This window comes from Acyrthosiphon pisum, chromosome A2, assembly GCF_005508785.2.
Source record: "Acyrthosiphon pisum isolate AL4f chromosome A2, pea_aphid_22Mar2018_4r6ur, whole genome shotgun sequence".
NCBI lineage: Eukaryota > Metazoa > Arthropoda > Insecta > Hemiptera > Aphididae > Acyrthosiphon > Acyrthosiphon pisum.
In genome coordinates, this window is record NC_042495.1 from 47,546,724 (window position 1) to 47,559,887 (window position 13,164).

Genomic DNA, 13,164 nt, shown 5'->3' on the forward strand with positions numbered 1-13,164 from the left:
AATCTTAATATCTATACGTGCTCCGATCTCATGAAGTGTTGCAAACATGACAATATTTTAACAATATTTTTTTAAGAGACACTGAATCTCTTTTTCTCCTTTAAAATTACTAAAATGTATTTATCTTAAATTAAAATAACTAATTTAATAAAAAAAAAGGCGGGTAAGTGTATGTCGCTCTGCTGTACCTACAGTAGGTTACAAGTGGGTCACTGTATAATGGATAGTATTAAATTTGAATTCAATGATATAATATCACTGGATAAGAAAAACGATTCTGAGTGGAGACGGTTTGTCAGTCCAGGTATTAGACATACCTATTATAGGTATACTTATCTATAGTATTAAAAAAAAATTGACCTATAATAGGTATTAATAATAAATTCCAAATTAATCATATCACAATATCAATCAGGTAACGCGTTATACATCAACAATAAACCGTGGTACTATCATAGATATATAATAGTATACTTTAGAAGTTTCAAGTACCCACAAATAATATTATACAATCATTACAATCACAACAAAATAACTAAAATAGTTATTCCAGGTTTTTTAATATGTAATTTCGTCTAAATTGGAAATTAAAATGACTATAAAAATAAACTATGCTTATGTGTTTCTTAGCATTTTTGGTAACAGAATTAAATATTTACGTGAAATCTTGTTTTGAATTTTCAATCCTTACATATAAAAGTTGAACATTTTATAAATTTTTAACTACAAAATAATTATTCAATTTTAAATTTGATAAATTTTGTCAAAATTCGATCTTTAAATTCTTATAAAAAAAATGTGTGCCAATGTATTCTTAATATTTTACAATTGCTATTGTAACAATATATCAGGAGCCTTGCATTTAATTTTCACGCATTTTTACCAAACAAATAAAATGTTATTGATATTTATAGAAAAAAAAAATTTTAAAAAAATTGAAAAATGACAATGTCAGTAAGCAACTCAAAAAGAGTCAAGTTATTTTCAAATTTTTATCGTGTATAGAAATTTCTAATATAAACATTCAGTGAAATTTTCAAGTATCTACAGTCATTCGTTTTTTAATTACAATAAAATAGGAAAATCGTTACGTAAGAAATCGAGTGAATATCAAATGTTGTAAAAATATGAATTTCAAACGCTCATAAAAATTTAATTTGAGTTTCTTATAACATTTTTTTTTTTGATAAAGGTAGATTAACCTATAAGGAATCTTTTATTACAATTTAAAATCTTAGTTCTAAAAAGAAAAATGTTTACGAATTATTAACTCAAAATAATTTGCTAATTTTCGTGATTTTTACATATTTTGTCAATTTTTGAACTTTAAATGACTATAAAAATAAACTGTGCTTATGTATTTCTTAGAATTTTTCAACTGCTATTGTAACAATGTATCAGGAGCTTTGTATTAATTTTTTACACTTTTTGGCCCAATAGATAAAACTTTATTGATATTTATAGAAAAAAAAACTAAAAAAATTTAAAACTTACAATGTCCGTAAACAGCTCAAAAAGAGTCAAATTATTTTCAAAATTTTGTCGTATATATAAAATGCTAATATAAACATTCAGTGAAATTTCCAAGTTTTTACAGTCATTAGTTTTTTAATTACAACAAAATAAGAAAATCGTCTCAGGAGAAATCGAGCAAATATCAAATGTTGTAAAAATATGAATTTCAAACGCTCATAAAAATTTAATTTGAGTTTCTTATAGACATTTTTTTTTTTGATAAAGGTAGATTATCCTATAATGAATCTTGTATCAAATTTTAAAATCTTAGTTCTAAAAAGAAAAATTTTTACGAATTATAAACTCAACATAATTAGGTAATTTTCGTGATTTTTCCATATTTTGTCAATTTTTGAACTTTAAATGCTAATAAAAAAAAACCGTGACTAAGGATTTTTAATAATTTTCAAATGTCATTGTAACAATATAGTAGGAGCCTTGTAATAAATTTTCAAATATTTTTACTCAACAAATAAAGTTTTATTGACATTCATAGAAAAAAAAACTAATTAAATTGGAAACTGGAATTGTCCGTAAACAGCTCAAAACAAATCGAAATATTTTGAAAAATTTATCATGTATATAAAATGGAAATATAAACAACCAGTGAAAATTTCATGTATCTACAGTCATTCGTTTTAATGTTACACCAAAAACCAAAATCAATTTTCTCGAAAACAGATTTTGCGTAAAAATTCCCGTTTTTCCTTAATTTTTCTTTTGTTTTTCACGGCGCTTTTGAAAACTATTTTGAAAAAAAACACACATCATTGTAAAATCAATACATTCATCGTTCCACTCAGAATCTAAAACCATTAAATTTGCATGTTATATGCATTCATGAACAAATATGCAATAGTCCTCTAAATGTGCAAAATATATAATACGAAATTTGGTGTTTATATTCGGTGTAATATGAACTGTGGAAATTTTATAACTCCCAAGACAGTAGACGTATACATACACTTAGTACAAATATGCAAATGCATATAATTCCAGACTCTGCATATAACGCAGTTAACATCTAAATAATATTTGCTATTTCCAATTGTTAATTATAATTCATTTTAGGAAAAAAAATTACAAAACAATATAATTTATTTTAAATCTACAAGGTCTTATATTAGGAAAAAAATTAACTTAACATGACAATCAAAATGATTGACTCAAGTTACTGTATAATAACATGTAAACAATTTTTACTCTTTATTTAAATTGGTAAAAACATTTTAATTCATGAATTCTGAGCTCTATCAATAAACAAAATAAACCGAATATTCATTTATTCGAGTTAAATCATTATGGAAAAAAATACTATCCCATATTAATTAAGGTGCCTCGCTACGGTCATTATTGGAGGGGCACCGTTTAGGTAATTTCTAATCTTGTCATAGCCGCCCGGGAAATGCTGTAAATGATTATTATTTTTTTTTTATAGTGTGTGTGAAATTAAATTCAGGTTTCTTTTTTCGTACGCGCATGCACATGTCAACAACTCGATAGCCATATCATTTTCACCACACGAATTTTACAAAAACATTTGTCTGATTTTGATTCTGTAAAAATATTTGAATTCACCAGAAAAATGTCTGTAAATCGTACGAAACATTTTCCGTTTTTAATTTTAATTATGATTCGAAAAAGTTGATATTTTCAAGTTTTCAATTACAGTTCACAATAATATAAAATTTAGTTTTTATAAAGTGATTTGTGGGATCTATAGACAATTTTCTGGTGAGTTTAATTTTTTTTTCAGAATCAAAATCGTATACATTTATAAACCAAACGACTCTTACTTCAAAATCGGTTCCCTGCTTTCGACGTGAATTTACGTCATTATAATATTTACATATTATAAACGTGATTTATTTATTGTATTTTTTTTTATTTTTTCTCCCTCTGATTAACTACAACTATGTGTGTTCAAACATAAAGTATGACTCTTAATGAAAAAAAAAACACCCCACCAAAATAATCAACATGCTGTGTTTACAACGAATTTGCCTTGTATACAAGGACAGAAAAAATAATATAATATCCAAAGACGTTCTTCATTCCTCAGTAAAACTTGATTACAGATCGTTACTATACCTACCTGTAATATATAATAATAATAATATTAATAATTATTGTTATTATAATTTATTTTTGGCTTGTATTGTTACAGTTCTTCACATTATAACAACGTCGAGGACTATACTACGGAAATACGATGGTTTATGGAGGTTAAGAATCGAATCAGGTATATTTATTTTATAATTAATAGCTCTATATAAACAATAAATATGTGTATTTTATTATTCAATAAGCATGAAAAAACTAAAAAATAATTTATTCAAATTAAAGTTATAGTCAACAAAATTATAGATAAATATATTTTTTTTAAAAAACACAACTTAGGCTATTGAGTTGTTTTTAACTTTGGGGGAGGGTACTGTAGGTTTAAATACGTGTGCTTGTTAGTTTGACAGAATTTTTAAGTGGGCACCCATAAGTATCGCCATGCCCAGGTGGAGGGATGGCGGCCTCTCTATCCGGACACCGTGACTGTTCGAAGAGAAGTGCCACCCGTGGCTAGGTTTCGAACCGACGCCTTAGTCCGCTCGGCCACTCCGTCCCCCATATCTTAGAATATTAAAGTCGTAAACGAAACAAATATAATAGGTACTGACATTATGGTCTTAGATTACCTACAATTCACAAGTTACCAAGACGCAAGATCAGCATAAAAATAAATTAATAAGTAGGTAAAAACACTAATTCGTATTTAAGAAATAAGTAATCAGTAATTAATATTTAATATTGTTCAATAAGTATGACAAAAAATCATTTATTCAAGTTAAAGCCGTAGGTAATTAACAAATATTTTCTACCTATCTTACAACAATAAAGTATAAACTCATAATCGGAGCAACTATAATAGCTACCTACTGACATTAATTATATAGTCTTAGATTCCAATTCACAAGTTACCAAAAGGCATGATCAGTAGAAGAATAAATTAAGTAATATAATAGGTATTCTAAGTCATGATTCATAACACAGAATATAATATTTTAGATATTGTATAATATTTTTAAGATAAAGGTTAGTTAAACGTTAGTCGATATTTTGAGTATTCTTTTGTGCTTAGAACCAAAGTTCAATAGTATCTCTAATACGTAGGTACCTATACGGCCTATCTATCTATTTGAGAAAGAACTCTTAAATAATAATATCACTAATAATTAATTAACATTATAATAAATAGTTGCACTGTACAACTGTAGCAGTGTAACAGACTGTAAAGCCAGACAAATACCCGGTTGGCTGCTGCTCGTATTTTGAAATATTATGTAGGTACCTATCTAGGTTCTTCATATCTTCATTATTTTCTTTGTTTCAGTTATAGTTTGGTTTATTTATGGTAACTTAGTGACTATTATTAAAACGTGCTTAAATTGTAATTTTCCTTAGTAATCTCCAGCCCCCCCCCCTTCCGGTTACCTGAGATAATAAATTAATGCTTATTACAGCAGTATAACCATTATTTATAGAACTGGTTTGGAATAAAATATTTCAAATTAGATGTTAGTTAATATTTAAATTGTTGATTTTATTTTATTCAAACGTAGGTTAAAACCAACCTTATATATTATGTTTTGATTATTTCTGTATTATTTTATTAACACGACTGCGTTAGATCAAAATCCGACTTTAACAAAAAAAATACATTATAATTCTGTAATATTGAAGTTGTTCAAATAAAAATGGTTATTTTATATTTAATAATTATTATAATAAATAGATGTAGCTATGCAAGTAACAAAAAAATGTGCGAAATATTAGTTGCACAAGATTTGTCACCGCTCTTTTGTATTGAATTCAATTATACATTTATTTTAGGTCCAAAGCGCAGGCCTTTGAACTGTGTTAAATTATACAATGTATAAATGTCATCAGTGCTTGAATTGGGAATTATTAAGTAGAGGAGCTCAATCCAACAATTTATAAACTGCGTTCCAAGTGCAAAATTATTCAACGCAGACTCGTGGAGGGCTTCGCCTTCCACCCCCCCCCCCCCCCCTTAACCAATTCCTAGTTTTTCAATACAACATTTCACCTTAGTTACAGAATTTTCTACTCTATTTCCAAATATAACATATTTAACGATATGTGCCTTTGTAACATGTAAGTGAATATGGATTTATATTTTATATTCATATTTTATTTTTCGAAATTTTTATTGATAGAGATAATACCTATCTACATATTTCGTTAGGAAAGAAAAGATTTATAATTATCACTGATAATATCTTAATAATTATTTGTGCTATAGACGCATACCGGCCCATGTCAATTGTAAACACTAGTTCACAGATATTTACAAACAAATGCCCAAATCAGTTTTTATTAAAATTAAGAATAGATCTAAGTTGTTGTCAAAAATAAACCTAATGAATTCCACATTTTTTAATATAAAAATATTTTTCATCCTATTTATGGTTTTGACTTTTTTTGTAACAATATTTTCACGACTCGTGTCACCTTTGTAAGACATAAAAGAAAAAAAAAACATAAGCTTTGCGTAATATCCCGTGCATAAGTGTGCATATTGTTCAATTCATTCATAACTTATTCGAAATTCGAATTCATAATTTATAACTAATTTTTTTTTCAGATATTTTATAATACAATAGTTTATTATAGGTACATAATATCTGTAAATTACTAAACTGGGCATAAATACAAACAAACAATAATAAAAAAAATTAACAAGGTATTAGGAAATCTAAGCCAGTGGTATTCAACCGGTGTCGCTACCAAATCTTGGGTCGCGTAATCTATAAAAATGGGTCGTGACAAGTCTTTTTTGTTTTTAAAAAATAAGTTTATTATAAAATTATAAATTATGGATTCGAATAAGTTATGAATGAATTGAAGAACCATATTTTATAGTAGATATAATGATAGTTAAAATGTCTACTAAAATCAATAAATTGAGCTTACTTGTGATTCGAAACTTAAATAAATGTTTATTGAAACTTTTTTGGAAATGTTTTGGGCACATTTATGCACGAGAAATTACGCAAAACTTATATGGCCTATACAAAGGTGACACGAGTCGTGAAAATATTGTTACAAAAACAGTGGATCGCGAGTCAAAAATGTTGAACATTACTAGTCAAAACCATAGATAGGATGAAAAATATTTTTATATTAAAAAATGTAAAATTACTAGGTATTCATTGGGTTTATCTTTGACAAAACAATTTAAATCCTCTCCAAATATTAATAAAAAATATTTTGGGCATTAGTTTGGTCCGTCCCCCCGTTCAAGTAAAAAAAAATAGTTGGGGTACGCAAAACAAAATTAAAATAGTAGAGGAGCTCTGTCCCCCTGCGTACCCCCTCCCACAATTCGAGCACTGAATGTCATTTAAAATTGGCGAAAATCGCTGCGGTTTTATTATATTGTGTAAGCGCAAATCGCCACTTTGTGTCATTTTGTTTTTATTGCTACAGAACGACAGGACTAGCTGGCCAGTCTGCGCTCCACAGCCTGTGAGTTTTAAACTATTATTTATTTTATATACTTTGTTGAGCCAAAATGACCATATTTATTTTACACTTCAGCTCAAATGACTTGACATAATATATACAGTGCCGAATTTAGAAATTTTGTGCCTCAGTGCAAAAAAAAAATTGGCGCTTGACAACGGGAAATATGAGAGATCTTCATACACTTTTTAGATTATGAGTAAAGAAAAGAATATTTATTTTACAATAATGTGTGTTTTTTATAAAAATAATGTCTAATAATTTCATGAACACTCCTCCTTCAACTCCTCCGACCACCACAAAAATACAATTGTGTGTATGCCACTAAAGTCCTGTTTGTAATTCATCATAATATTATAAGTTTTTTTGTTTGTTCTTTTTACATATTTAGGTACCTACTTTATGGATCATATTAATATGAACAAAATAAAAATTAATTTAATAAAACTAAATAGGTAAACTGCAAATTAATATTATATTTTTTGACACATATTTTGAATTTGTCTGTATTTGTTAATAAGTAATAACATTAAGTGTTTTTTTGTCTTTTAATTTTGTTTACGATTTTGATATCCACTCAAATTATTAATCAGTAATCACAGGTTTCGCAAATACTGTGGCTCGAGTTTGTATAGACTAATAAATTGATTGTACTTTTGTAGAGGCAAGCCGCACGCGTTAGCAAAATACGCCGTATTATTATAAATAACTTGTTTATTGAATATTGAAACCACAACAAATTCGGGAGAAGTATTAAGGAACTATCATCAGGTACTTATATTATTAATTCTCGAACGCTGATAGCTAAATTGCTATATTAGCTGTTTTAATGTCAAACATCTATACATTAATATTATATAATATTATATTGTTATTGAAATAATTGAATTTCAAAAGTTTTAATAATTCACAAGAGAGCAAATTTCCGACGACAAAATGTTGGCGCCCCAAAAATACTGACGCCGGGGCAGTTGTAGCTATAGTGCGTTTCATAAGAACTGCGACTCGACGCTAACGCGCCTCGTGGTGTTTTTGACATTTTATGTCTTTGCTTTGGCACATAGAATCGAAAAACGTTACGTTACATATTACCATGGCAACCAATTATATATTATTTTGAAATTTCCGATGGAATGTTTTGTATATAAATGGTTGCCATGGTGATATGTAAAACATATTATTCATATAGAGTTGGCAATTTTAATGGGAAACGAAGTGAACGGGATCAGATATTTTTATGTACATAGGTATAGTGGTAACCTAAATATATTAATCATCGGTTTCTATAGGGGTAACCTATAGACGTTTTAACATTAATATCATCTTTGTTACTGTTTGGTTGTCATGGCAACTGTAACGGTAACGCTCTCTGTGTCGCACAAAACTATAGAAAGTAATATAAAGAAGTAGGTAAGTAATAAAGAAATATAATACATTTTTACAAGGTTATTTTACGTTTGGAGCTCTTTAATGTTGGTTTACTTTATTAGTAGGTAGGTACTTAGAGTAGGAGCTTCATGTTTGAACTCTACTCGACGACGACACAACGTGTGTAGTTAATCTTTATAAAATTATATTTGAAAAATATGCGTTATTACGAAGAAAATCTACAGAAAAATTAGTGGTATTAATGAAAATAAAACATTCGATTTTTTAAAATGTATGTACATTTCAAGTACCTATATTGAAACAAATTTTTACCTGTTCATATTTTACGGGTTGACCGAAAAAATTGATGTCAACCGAAGGTATGCCACAAGACAAATTATAAATTTCATTAAATTCTGTGTAGCGCCTGAACAACCGCTTGGAAATGCTAAAGAGCACAAGAAACCTTTAATGTCCATGCGGATTGCGCACAACTAAACGTTTATGTAGGTAACTAAAATATGTATGTGTCGTAAAAATAATGTTTTCAACTCGAAATTCAACCCAAGTTCTGGCTATTCAAATAAGTAGTTTGGCTAATAAACTATAAAGTTTAGTTCAATTAAAATAACAATGTAGCTAGTAAAATATTATACACTACTACACTACATGTCTACATAGGTAGGTACCATAGACATATAATAAAACTAGATAGCAGTCTCCTTCTTATCATCGAAGTCAGTCACCATCATAGATATAATCAATGATATAATATATTATTAAACTAGATAGCCGACTCGTTTCAAATTTCAATTATTGAAGTTTGGCCGCCATATGCAGATTGGGCAATGTTTACATTTTGTTATCATTATCAATTACTGTGATAAGTAACTGATCAAAAAAATAGAAATTCAAAGTTTAAACCACGGACTAAGATAGTATCTTAAGTATCTAAGAGAGTATCTAAGAGACTATCTTAGTCCGTGGTTTAAACATATTTATTTTTACTTTTTAGCATTGCTTATAAAATATAAATAATTAATATTTATTATTGAATAACACTCAAGTGACCTGAACCATAGATTAAACATACATAGATAGCCAACGCCGTGTGATCGTTTGGTAATAACTTTCGATCGGAAATGTACCCGAGAATATTTAGTTTGTACCCGACTCGTTAGAAGCGCTAGTTTATTACCAGCGGGTACTGGTCGGGTACTGCGGCGGCCGGCGATGCCGCCGTGCAGGTGCGTACTGCACTACTGCCTATTAATTGCTATTAGACATAGTTAATAGGATAGAAAAATAAGTATATGCTTAATAGGATTTCCCAAATCCCAATATGTCATACGGTTATGAATAATAAACATATCCATATTATATCTACTTTCGGAAATAGAATTACGTATAATTATGTAATATTATATCGTCAAAGCATTTTATGTGTTGAACTTGAGCAGTTGAGCATAAACATTGTCATTAATTGTCGTATTGTTGTATAATTATTAATAATATTAATATGGCTCGGAGTAATAAATGTGTGTTCTTCAACTGCTTTAGAAGTAAAGTTGAAGAACCCGGGTTAACATTGTTTCATTTTCCCAAAAATGACCCTCTTCGTGCACAAGAATGGGTTAAAAAATCAGGTCAGTAGTATATTGGTGAATTAAACTAGGTATATACCTAAATTTACAATATAACTTATATAGCAAGAAGCATTAATTTATAAAATATAAAATAATTTTAAATATAATATTAATTATTATGAAACCAAAGGTGGGTAATACTTAGTAAAAAGTTATTTTTTAAAGCTTTTTAACTTACCTACCTAACTACCTAGTTAGTTATTTATTTTGAATTACTATTGATTTTATAATAATATATTATAATAATATCATACATTATAAAATCAATGTAAATATTAAATCACTTAAAAATTTAACTAGGTATTAGTATAAAACAATGCAAGGTAAATTTATAAATCCATCTTGAAACAATGTTAAAAAACTTACCATTATTCAGTTGATTTAAAAATAATCTATGTTTTTATATTTTGTTAAATTATTAATTGACTATGAGATATGTATAATTTAATTATATTATATTGATATGACTAAATTACAATAGGTAATCTATGTATGCTGCAGTATATATTATAATAAAAGTACAGTACAAATTGTTTATTGTAATTTAAGAAATCAGAAACAACACCATTAGATACTCTATATAATATGTGATTCATGTACTAATCAAAAATATAGATTAATTCTTTTTAAACTGAATTAAATTAATGTTTTTTCCATATTCACTTTAAACTTTAAGAGTTAAATGTATTATTTGTTAACTATCAACTTTTAACTTTTTATGTACACTGTTCATTAAGTGGTGGCGTGGTGCAATTTACAAGAGTATCGGGTGTGCAATTATTCACAGGGGCCCCTAAGATCTTATATAGGTAGGTACCATAGTCTGTAAAATACATAGATTATAATATTTGTTTTTACTTTTAATTTAAAAACAGTACTACTAAAATTGATTAAGAATTATCTGCAAAACTCAATTCAACAAGATCGCCTTTTGAATATCAGTCTATTAAATACTATTAAATATTGAAATATAAAAAAAAACTTAAATTGGATATAAACAAAATTATTAGTGACTTTTGATGTAAAAACAAGAAAAGTTAATTTTTATATTTGATTTTACAAAAATTTTGTAAATCTAAATAATAATTATTATTTATTAACTATGACTTATGAGAAAAACAATTTTTTTAGAGTTAAAATAAGGTATGAGTGTATGACTGTTGTAAATTTTTATTGGTGGGTAAGGGGAATTTCCCTAGTCTGGAAATGTTTACATGGACTCTTTATTGTAAAGTTGTGCGACTGTGTTCACTTAACTTGAGTTAATTATTCTTATTAACTTGCCCACCTTTGATGTATGATGTATATATTAATAAGTTTACGCTACCTATATCATAGATTCATTTTCAATCAATGCATATATATATAATTTAATTACCTTTTTTATTTTCTAATTAAATTTGTTCTGGTTTTGTTTCATAAGGAAATATTGACTTAACTATTTTAACTCATGAAGAACTTTCTGCAAAATATGTTTGTGCTCACCATTTTTCTAAATGTGACATTAGACAGGCAGGCAATCGTGTCATATTGATAAAGACAGCCATCCCCCGAAAATATAATATTGACAACTCTTCTTATGAACTACATCAATCTACATCATCAACATCATCACAAACAGATCCTTTATTAGGAAATACTCTAGACACTGATGATGAAATAGATTTAAATGTTTTAAAACCGACACTCACTTACTTAAATAGATCACCAGAAACACCAATATTTTATTACACCAATATTTTATTTTTCACAAAAAAATTCTAATAATACTTTGGAGGAAGAGATTAAACTTCGAACTCCAAAAAATGCCCATAATAAAACTTCAGCAACACCTAATTTATCACCTTCCTCAACATTATTTATACAGGAAATTATAAATATGCCAACTCCAAAAAAGTGCCAAAATTCTCAGCTTACAAGTTTCTCAAGTAATGAAAATTCTGATAATATTGTTGTTGAAACACCAACTAAAAGAAAAATGAGAAATGTGATAGAAATTAAAAAAAAAAAAATTAAATTGTAAATCATCAATGGTATGCAAACTACTAACAAAACTGTTTAAAGTAAGAAATAAATTAAAAATTGCTAATAAATTCAGAAATAAAATAAACTATAAGAGTTCTAATTCTAGAGTACTTTCTGAAATGCAAATGTTTCGAGCAAATATATCTAGACAACCGTGGTCAGTTGAAGAAAAGCAATTTGCGATTTCCCTTTTTTATAATTCACCCGGAACATATAGATTTTTAAGAAATGTACAAAAAATTAATTTACCTGATTTAAGTACTATAGTACTAGGAATATTCTAAATACTTGGATGTAGTTGAAGGTTATGAGGATCTTGGACATAAAGGAAGAAATGACAAAGTAGCCTCTCAAGCGTTAGTATTTATTGCCCGAGGCTTATACTCAAAATGGAAATTACCTCTTGCATATTTTTTATCTGCTTCGTCAACTAGATGTCTTGAATTGAAGAATTTAATAAGTGATTTATTTATTTATTTATTTATTTATTCATATTTACGGGTCTAGCCCTTTGGAAAAACAAAGTTAGATATATACAGATTTACAATTAAATTCTTGTTATAAGTACTAGATAACAAAAAAACATTATAATTATAAAGATATACATAGGTATGGTATAAGCATTAACAGAGGCGGGAAGCGTCAACATTGGCAAGAGACATTAATCTTGTGATAGGTTCATTCGCTAAATAATTAGAGGTGTAAGAAGGAATGTAGAAAGGAGCATTATTTCGAGAAAAACGTTGAGGTACTCTAAAATTAATAAGGCTTAAAAGGTAAGGCGAATCTATGTTACCTGACAACAATCCATTCAGAAACTTAAACCCTAGAGTGATGCTCCGATTAGAAAGCGTATCAATATTGAGGAATTCGGAAATAGGGGCGTAATCGTGAGGCTGATGGTGTATATCTAAAATAAATCCAGCGAAACTAAGAATTTTCTTTGCACCATTTCAAGTTGTCGAGAGTTGCCTGCGGTATGTGGATTCCAAAGAACAGCACCATACTCTATATAGGACGGACAGTGAACAGAAAAGATTTTTAAAGATTGTCCTAGCTTAAAGTCGTG

The 13,164-nt window shown here is 27.9% G+C and overlaps 1 protein-coding gene across 1 annotated transcript in view; it reads left to right on the forward strand.

The window, feature by feature from the left end:
* Positions 1-3,495: 3,495 nt before the first annotated feature.
* The window catches only part of LOC100570079 (phenoloxidase-activating enzyme), a 15,899-nt gene continuing 6,230 nt past the window's right edge, over positions 3,496-13,164 (forward strand). The window contains exons 1-3 of the mRNA XM_029489947.1: positions 3,496-3,596; positions 3,683-3,757; positions 7,021-7,059. Of these exons, the coding sequence (XP_029345807.1) occupies positions 3,496-3,596; positions 3,683-3,757; positions 7,021-7,059 (215 nt within the window). The remainder of the gene's footprint in view (positions 3,597-3,682; positions 3,758-7,020; positions 7,060-13,164) is intronic.